This window comes from Dromiciops gliroides, chromosome 6 (genome assembly GCF_019393635.1).
Source record: "Dromiciops gliroides isolate mDroGli1 chromosome 6, mDroGli1.pri, whole genome shotgun sequence".
In the NCBI taxonomy this organism is placed as follows: Eukaryota; Metazoa; Chordata; class Mammalia; order Microbiotheria; family Microbiotheriidae; genus Dromiciops; species Dromiciops gliroides.
The window spans coordinates 40,870,988-40,880,329 of NC_057866.1; the positions used below are offsets into that span (position 1 = coordinate 40,870,988).

The following is a 9,342-nucleotide window of genomic DNA, read 5'->3' on the forward strand; positions in this document are numbered from 1 at the left end:
TCCTTCTCCCTCCCTCCCCCCCCTTCTTTGCATGGGGGGTGGTGGTGATGGGGTGCGCCAGAGAGGACCCTACGGAAGGGCCTCCAGAGTGGATGAACCAGAAGCAGCATCCCAGACAGCCCGCCTTCCCCAGGGGGTGGGGGGCGGCTGGGCCCCTGGGGAGGGGGTGGGTCGGGGGAGGGAATTGCGGCGTCGTGACTGCGCCCGCCCCCTGCGCCCTCCAGGGTAGGCGCCCCTGGCGACAGCCTTGATCGCCACACCCTCCGCCCGGCCCTGGCCCCGCCCCCGCCCGGGGAGGCGTGTGCTGCTGCTGCTGCTGCTTTGGGAGAGAGGGAGGAGAGAGAGAGAGAGAGAGAGAGAGAGAGAGAGAGAGAGAGAGAGAGAGAGAGAGAGAGAGAGCGCACGGGAGAGAGGGAGAGATGGATATTAGGGAAGGAATTCGGGCTTAACAAGTGAGCGCTGCTGTCTAGGATTTTTATCCCTTCCCTTGGCTCTCTCCCCCTCTTTTTTTTTTTTCTTCCTCCTCTCCCTATGTGTGGCCCTCCCGTCCCCTCCCAGTCCCCTCCAGGAACGCAGATCTCCGGAGGCAACTGGACGCCTGGGTCCTTCCCAGGGTAGCATCTTCCTCCCCCCAAGCCGTGCAGCAGCTGGGGCTCTTTGCCTCTTCCCTCCACCACCCTCACCCCCGCCCGATCTGAGAAGTCGCTGGCTGGGCTTATTTTGGCCTCTCCACCTGCCCCCCACCTGAGCGCTCCTCCCTTTTCTCCTGCATCCCTCTCCACCATTCATCCTTGGCTTGTGAAAACAGGGAGACCCCCCCCCCCATCCCCTGTCTGGGAACGGTAAGTATCCTTGAATTCTTCTTTTTCCCTCCTCTCCTTTCCCCCCGCCACGGAGGGGGGGGGCACAGAGTTTCTGTTTAAAAACAAGGCATGGATGCGGGGCGGGGGAGGGGGCTACCAGGATCTAACAGAAGGGCATGAATGGAAGGCGGTTAAAAATAACCCTGGGAGGTGGAAGAAGGGAGGTGCAGAGGATGCTATTTGCTCTCGTTGCCAACAGTTGTTATTTTCCCAATCCCGGGGAAGGGGCTTCACGTCCCGGGTTTCCTATGCTTAGGCATGAACCTGTATCCGGAGGCGACTGTTCCATTAAAGATGTCGTTTCCCCAGCGGAGGGGGTGGGGGGGGGGCGGGTGTTCGGTTTAGCAGAGGCTGCCTGCCTCATCCCTGAGTCTGGTCCGCTGTTCCTTTGGGGAACAGCTGGTGAGCGGGTTTCGTTTGCTTGCTTGCTTCTCCCAGCTCTGAATTTGCATGTATTTTTATCAGCATATGATGAGCACACACTTAGGGGCTATATAAATGGCGAGTGTGTGTTTGGTGTGCTCATTTCTCACAGTGTGTTGGCCTTTCAGATGTGCACACACACTCAAGAACAGAGGGAATGGGTCCAGGTACCACCCTGGATCTTTGGAGGAATTAGAAATAAGACGAATTATATCCTGAAGGTGGTGGTGGGTTGGAGGGTAAGAGAGTAGGAGGAGTCTAAAGGCTGTGTGTGTGTGGGGAGGGAGGGAGGAGGAATTGTGTATAATTCTATTAACCTAATGGCCTTAAGTCAACGAATCAGGCTACAAACATTTATTATACACCTACTGTTCACACTCAGTATCTATGGGAATTCAGAGATAAAAAGGGATAGCATAGGGGTTCCTTGGTTAGGTCCCTACTGAGAAGCCCTTGGGAGTAAATTTGAGTCAGCCTCGCTCACCCTGGGGAAGATTTGACCTAGTCAGGCTTGTTAGGTAGGAGGGAACTCTTTAAAGGCAAGGGACAGTGAGGTAACTGGTGACCAATGACAGGAAAGGGAGATGTTTGAACAGAAGGAGAGGGGAATGAAAGAGTGACACCCACTTCCCCCCCCACCCCCCACACCTCCTAAATCAGTTTGTGGAGTGGGAGTAAGGGGCAACTGGATATAAAGGAGACAGCCTAGCTTGTTGTCTGAGAGTCTGTGTGGGAGTTCCTGAGTCCTGAATGTCCAAGAGTCAGGAGAAAGAAGAGATTACACAGAGAAAGTTGTAGTTATGGACTTTATCTATATATACAGGTTTCAATTTACTGATATAGTTGAATGGGCATTGGGAAGTAGGGATAGAGCGATCTGAAATTGCAAAAACAAACCAACCACCTTGGGCTAATTTGGCCCGGACTTGATTCTAAGGAGTCTGGTTTTTGTTTGTTTGTTTGTTTATAAATTCTCTATTGTAAAAATGAACCCGAAGATGTATTACATTTAGAGACTAGGACTTCCCCTAGCATGCACAAATAATTTCTTAGGGACATGGGAAAAGACAATGTAAGGCACCTTGAAAGATGTAGTCTCCCAGTTCTGTTGCCTGGGAAACCTAGAAATGGGGACTTCCTTTCCATCCCAAGGAGAGGTCTTTTAATTGGGGAGAGGTATATGGTCCCCATTTGCCACAGCTGGGCTTGCATGTCCTTAATGCTTTCTAGGGCCTTCAGGGCTGACACACTTCAGTGAGGAGCAGCAGGTGGTCAAGAGACAGATTCTCTCAAGGATTCCCCAAATGCTTTTTCTTTTGGTCCCATGCAACTGGATGCATCTGGTAATAATAGGACTTGAAAATGCTATCAGAAATGGTCTGGTAGTTGCCCCTCGAATCATCCCTCAATTCCATGGCCCTAAAGTCACACCATAAAGTCTATTGCATCATATAAAGGAAAGAGGAAGGGAGATAGGAAATTTGGGGCATTAATGAGTGACCACATGGATTTGAGGAGCCAGGAGGGGGATGCAAGATAAAGAAAGCAGATTGGTGGTCCAGAGGGTAACTCAGTGACAGCAGAACCCAGACTAGGCTTCAGAGGAAGGTATATTCTTCAGTAAAGAGAAGGTTGGAAGGAAATGTGGATATTGAGAAAATCAGAGAGAGAAGACTTGAAAAGATGGGAAGCAGAGGGGAACTGGATGAGTGAACAACTAGTGAAGGTAAATCTTCTAGACTGCTAAGGGATATAAAGTGACCATATGGTGTAATGGTTAGAGTCCTGGACATAGAATTGACTCCCACCTTAAGCACAATCTAGAGTCCCCCAGCAAATCCTTTAACCTCTCTGCACCTAAATTTTCTCATTTGTAAAATGAGGGGGTTAGCTTTGATTAGTTCCAAAGTCCCTTCCAGTTCTAAATCTGTGATCCCATAAGCTCTCATACAGGAATTGTGCCAGGACTCTTGAAAACAAACTTGGAGGAAAGGAAGGGAGAGAGGTGGATTATTAGGAACTGGGATTAATTGCCCTACCTCATTTGGATACGGGAACTAATATGGAGTTTGGGGGCATGTTATCACACTCAAACAAAATATGGGAGAAAAGGTCCAGGGAATTGGGAATATCCATGCATAAACCAGCACTTGAGAGTATAGACCAGATTTCTTCTTTGCCCTCTCCTTCACCCAGCATGCTTATGGGGATTGTCAAATATGGCCAGGGACCAATGGATGGCAGAAACATAGTATAGTCGGACCACTCCTGGGATAAGATAACTTCAAATCCTTAAGATATGGAAGGATAGGAGTTGCAAGGAGGAACTTATTTAACACTTAAAATTATAAGAATGTTGTAAAAATGGTGAAAGAAATGGGGAAGGACAGAAACACCTATGAATAGTGTTAGAGGATCAATAATGAGAGTATCAGCAGTGGATAGATCATCAGAAAATCTGGGTTTTCCTCATAGCTTTTTCCCTACCTAGGCATATGACTTTGAACATGGACCATTCCCTTTGAGCCTCAGTTTCTGCATCTGTAAATAAAGCCTGGAATATCTCCGAGGACCCTCCTAGCTCTCACAGCCTATCATTCTGTGATTCTTTTATTTGGAAGAGGTGAAAGCAAAGGCTTGGGTCGAGAATCATGTGGAGATAGAGTAGAAGAAAGAACAGACTAAAAGGTGCAAAGAAAACAGACTGAGTAATGGGGTAATTGGGTCAGAAAACAGACTAAAGTGGGATCAAGAAAGAAAAAAAAAAGCAAGTGAGAAAGGAATGAGAACAGATTATAACGCACTTTTAGTAAATTCATGGCTTTTGACTGTTCATTTGAGGTCCTTTTCTTCTACTTAGGCCACTTAGGACGAGAGCTTGGGACCTTAGAGATCCAGTGAGCATCCAATAGAGAACCATTTAGGTATTCCCATGGAAGTCCAAGACAAGTTGGTAATATTTTTATTAGGAAAATGACAGTCTTTCCTCTTCTCCCCCTCCCCCACCCTACCCCATTTTTTTCTTCTTCTCTTCAGGTCAAGCACAACTTCTACATGGTCTTAGCCAAAGAGTGACTCATCTCCACCTCCGTGTCTTCTATGGAGACCTCAGAGTTGAGTCTGACATTGCAGTGGCCTCTTGTACCCTCTGTTGCTCCTAAAGTCTTTGCCTCTGCTCAACCTTTGCCCCTGGGCTTGAGACATTGTTGATGGACTGATGTGTAGGGGGCTTCAAAGTCCTCCTTGCTGAGCTTGAGAAGCAATGGCAGGACCTACATCACAACACCTGATGTGGGTTAAACCCTCACCCGAAGGCAGATGTTAAGACTAAAGACATCTGTTTTTTATTTGAGTTTGATAGATCAAGTTCTGGACAATTTCCATGGCAGGAGAAGAGAATGCATTTTCCTGGAGCCATTACTGGCTGGCTAATGCTTGCTCCTTCTGAACCTCAGGACATCCTTATAGACTGGCTCCCAAACCATTTTTGTGTTTGGAGTTCCCAGGCATAAAGGAATGCTTGAGAAATCCCATCTTTTCTGACCTAGATTTAAAACTGCTGCTGCTGAGTGCTACACAACCAAGGTCAGTGGTACAATGTGGAACCCATGGGAGGCAAGAGGTTAGGGAGCAGATAGGCTGGAAAATGCAAAACTGGACTGGAATGATCATTTTTCTTCCAAGAAATCCATCTCTAAGCATTCAGAGCTTCCCCTGATTTGGTGAGGACAGGAACCATCCATTTCCTTACCATCCTTCTGCTCCTAGGGCCAGCCCTTGCAACAAACCAGCGCCATGGAGGTTGCAATGGTAAGTGCGGAGAGTTCGGGCTGCAACAGTCACATGCCGTATGGATATGCAGCCCAGGCCCGGGCAAGGGAGAGAGAGCGGCTAGCGCACTCCAGGGCGGCTGCAGCAGCCGCGGTGGCAGCGGCCACGGCCGCGGTGGAAGGCAGCGGGGGTTCAGGAGGAGGTAGCGGCTCTCATCACCACCATCAGACCCGGGGGGCTTGCTCTTCCCATGATCCCCAGAGCAGCCGGAGCAGCAGAAGACGAAGGCGACAGCAGCGGGCAACAGAAAAGAAAAAGATCCATCACCGGCAGAGCAGCTTCCCTCATTGCTCGGATCTCATGCCTAGTGGCTCCGAAGAAAAAATCCTGAGGGAGCTGAGTGAGGAAGAGGAGGAGGAAGAGGAGGAGGAGGAAGAGGAAGAAGATGGGAGGTTTTATTATAGCGAGGATGACCACGGGGATGAATGTTCTTACACGGACCTGCTGCCTCAGGATGATGGGGGTGGGGGTGGCTACAGTTCGGTCCGCTACAGTGACTGCTGCGAGAGGGTGGTCATCAATGTGTCAGGCCTACGCTTTGAGACCCAGATGAAAACCCTTGCTCAGTTTCCAGAAACCCTCCTGGGGGATCCCGAGAAAAGGACTCAGTATTTTGACCCTTTACGCAATGAATATTTTTTTGACCGGAACCGGCCCAGTTTTGATGCCATCTTATATTATTACCAGTCAGGGGGCCGGCTGAAGAGGCCGGTCAATGTCCCTTTCGACATCTTCACCGAGGAGGTGAAGTTCTACCAGTTGGGAGAGGAGGCGCTCCTCAAATTTCGGGAAGATGAGGGTTTTGTGAGGGAGGAAGAAGACAAGGCTTTGCCCGAAAACGAGTTCAAGAAACAGATCTGGCTGCTCTTTGAATACCCAGAAAGCTCCAGCCCGGCGCGGGGCATTGCCATCGTCTCTGTCCTGGTCATCTTAATCTCCATTGTCATCTTTTGCCTGGAGACTCTGCCGGAGTTCCGGGATGACAAGGAGTTGATTATGGCCCCGAGTGCCGGAGGGCGGGGCCAGATGCTTAATGACACCACTTCTCCACACCTGGAGAACTCTGGACACACTATCTTTAATGACCCCTTTTTCATCGTGGAGACAGTCTGCATCATCTGGTTCTCCTTCGAGTTTGTGGTCCGCTGCTTTGCCTGCCCGAGCCAAGCCCTTTTCTTCAAGAACATCATGAACATCATTGACATAGTTTCCATTTTGCCTTACTTCATCACCCTGGGCACCGACCTGGCCCAGCAGCAAGGGGGTGGCAACGGTCAACAGCAGCAGGCCATGTCCTTTGCCATCCTGAGGATCATTCGCCTGGTCCGGGTTTTCCGGATCTTCAAGCTCTCCAGACACTCCAAGGGCCTTCAGATCCTGGGCCACACCCTCAGGGCCAGCATGCGGGAACTGGGCCTTCTGATCTTTTTCCTCTTCATCGGGGTCATCCTGTTCTCCAGTGCTGTGTACTTTGCCGAAGCGGATGAGCCTACTACGCATTTCCAAAGCATCCCGGATGCCTTTTGGTGGGCTGTGGTGACCATGACAACTGTGGGCTATGGGGATATGAAGCCCATCACGGTGGGGGGCAAGATAGTGGGGTCCCTGTGTGCCATTGCAGGCGTGTTAACCATTGCTTTGCCAGTGCCAGTGATTGTTTCCAACTTTAATTATTTCTACCATAGAGAGACTGAGAATGAGGAGCAGACGCAGCTGACCCAGAATGCAGTCAGCTGCCCGTATCTCCCCTCTAACTTGCTGAAGAAATTCCGGAGTTCAACTTCTTCTTCCCTTGGGGACAAGTCTGAGTATCTGGAGATGGAAGAAGGAGTTAAGGAATCTCTTTGTGCAAAAGAGGAAAAATGTCAGGGGAAGGGGGACGACAGTGAAACGGATAAAAAAAACTGCACCAATGCCAAGACTGTGGAGACTGACGTGTGATACTCTCCCCCTTCCAAAGTTTCCAAATCTATTTATGCATAGAGAGTGCAGTGAAGAAATGGAAATATGCAAACGAGTCTAATGCATACAGTAGTACACCATTTATTGGTTAAACGAGACCTAATTATAACTAAACTTGTATTACATATCAAGCAGATGATATACCTTGTAAAGGGGGTTGGGGCTAAATGAAAGCAAATCAATCTTTATATTTTTATTAGAATGCAAGAGTTTTGCACATCGGTTGGAAGATATGATAAAAAGCCAAGATCATTTGACAAGGAGTGTGTGTGTATGTGTGTGTGCGTGCATGTGTGCGTGCCTGTGTGTGTGACGTCAACATTGCTAGTGATTAATGGTAGAAAAAAAGTTGGCATTGGAAGTATTTACTATGTAAGAATGAATACAGTCAAATGATCACTTACCAATGCTTTCATAGAATCTCTCAGAAATCATTGGATTCCATAGTGGTTGTTTTTCCAAAAATTTGTATGAACTGCTGTGTAGACTTAAGGGAGTAAATTGTCTAACAGAATAGAGGCCATGGTTTTATCCTGGATTTATCAGAGTTTATTTTTAACTGGAAATTAAATTTAAAAAAAAAACAGGCTGTATGGGCCCACAGAAATCAATTATTTTTATTATTAATTTTGGAAAGGCATCAGTAGCAGGTGTTGACAAAAATCCCAGAGGACATGAATTTGGAGGAAATGTACCAAGGTTGGGACCATATGATAAAGGGACTGGAATGCTTTTTTTTTTTTTTTTTGCACTACTTTTATGCTGGAGATCGATTGAACGAGACTTCAAACTGTGAATGTTTACTAATGTTACAATTCAATGACAATCATTGGAAGAATGATTTCTGGGTCTGATTTGATTGTTCTCCGTTTTTCTTTGTGTGAGACTGTTAGCCACACAGATAACAGCATATTGATTCCATCCTCTTTTAAAAGTATAAATAACTGTGATCTGGAAAAGGAATTGTCAAGTAAAAACTCGCAATCAAGCCTTTTGAAATCGGTCTGTTACAGTGATGCTTCTGAAAACTAGACTCTTTTAAACATGCTTCTTTAAAAAAAATTAAGCTTAGTATAATCTAACTAAAGTTAATAATTCCCTGCTAAAGTTCTTAAATGGGTGAAAGGCCCAACAACTGCAGTTGATGGGTCTTAAGACCTGTCTAGGAAGTGGGGTACTTAAATATTGCATTTCTTCCCTAAGTACAGAGAGAAAGCTACATAATGCAGTGGAAAGATTGTGGGATTTGGCTTTGGGGGAGATGGATTTGAATCCTGGCCTGTCACTTCTCTTTGTGACCAGGGGGCAAATCTTTTCTTTCCCTGGGCCTTAGTTTTCTAAAATGAGGGGGTTGGATGAGAAGACCAACCTCTATTTCCTTTTCTAGCTTTGTGACTGTCAATGCAGGCCACAATGACATTCCTTTCATTCATTCATTGAAGGGATTTATGACCATGGAATTTATTCTCATCCAGTCACTTTGGTAGCCTCTCACCTTCTTTTCCTGCTGCAAGGGAAGATTCTTTACATTGCTTTGAGAATTTTGCATCCCAGTAAAACTAAAATGATCAAACAGAGATATTGCTAGGCCACTCTGTGTTGTAATAGCATCATGCCCAGCATCGTAATGAATTTATTCCCTGCCTATCTTCACATGACTAGGTGCTGTTGAGATAGAATGGTTAGAGGCAGGAAGACTTGAGTTTGAATCTTGCCTCAGATACTCACTATCTGTGTGTCCTTGGGCAAATTACATATCTTTTCTCATTCTCAAGTTTTTTTCATCTGTGAAATGGAGATAATAATAACACCTACCTCACAGGGTTGTTGTGAGGATCAAATGAAATAATGTAGGTTAAGTATCTGAAAAACCTTAAAGTGCTATATAAATATTTATTATTATTATTGTTGTTCTTAATAATAACATTATTAAGAGTGAGCTGACCAATACCATCCTACCTTGAAGTTTAAGGATTGTTGAAGTATAAATCAGAAAACTTAGTAGAAATAATAAGAGACATGAGGAATTCTTTATTCTCCTTTAAACCTTCACCCCCTTTTTGCATATAGAGATAGTCAGCCTTGGAGAGGCACTATGTAGACTGTGCCTTCATGGGGTAATCTACCAAATGCGAATTTTAAGAACATAGGTAATTTGGCATGCAGCCAGATGGAAATTCATTTTAAATGCTGTTGGACACTGTTAAAAATGGGCATCTCAAAGGTTCCAGCTGGACAGTAAAGGATCAAGTCAGTAGAGAAG

General features: G+C 46.5%; 1 protein-coding gene across 1 annotated transcript; it reads left to right on the forward strand.

The window, feature by feature from the left end:
- The first annotated feature begins 677 nt into the window (after positions 1–677).
- Positions 678–8,865, forward strand: KCNA4 (potassium voltage-gated channel subfamily A member 4). The gene is made up of 2 exons (XM_043973176.1): positions 678–842; positions 4,323–8,865. Exon 2 carries the CDS (start codon positions 5,082–5,084, stop codon positions 7,056–7,058), a length of 1,977 nt encoding a protein of 658 aa, XP_043829111.1. The 5' UTR covers positions 678–842; positions 4,323–5,081; the 3' UTR covers positions 7,059–8,865.
- The last annotated feature ends 477 nt before the right edge of the window (positions 8,866–9,342 follow it).

What these genes read in the sequence shown, in the direction of transcription:
- KCNA4 (XM_043973176.1), top strand. Translation starts at nt 5,082, where the DNA reads ATGGAGGTTGCAATGGTAAGTGCGGAGAGTTCGGGCTGCAACAGTCAC.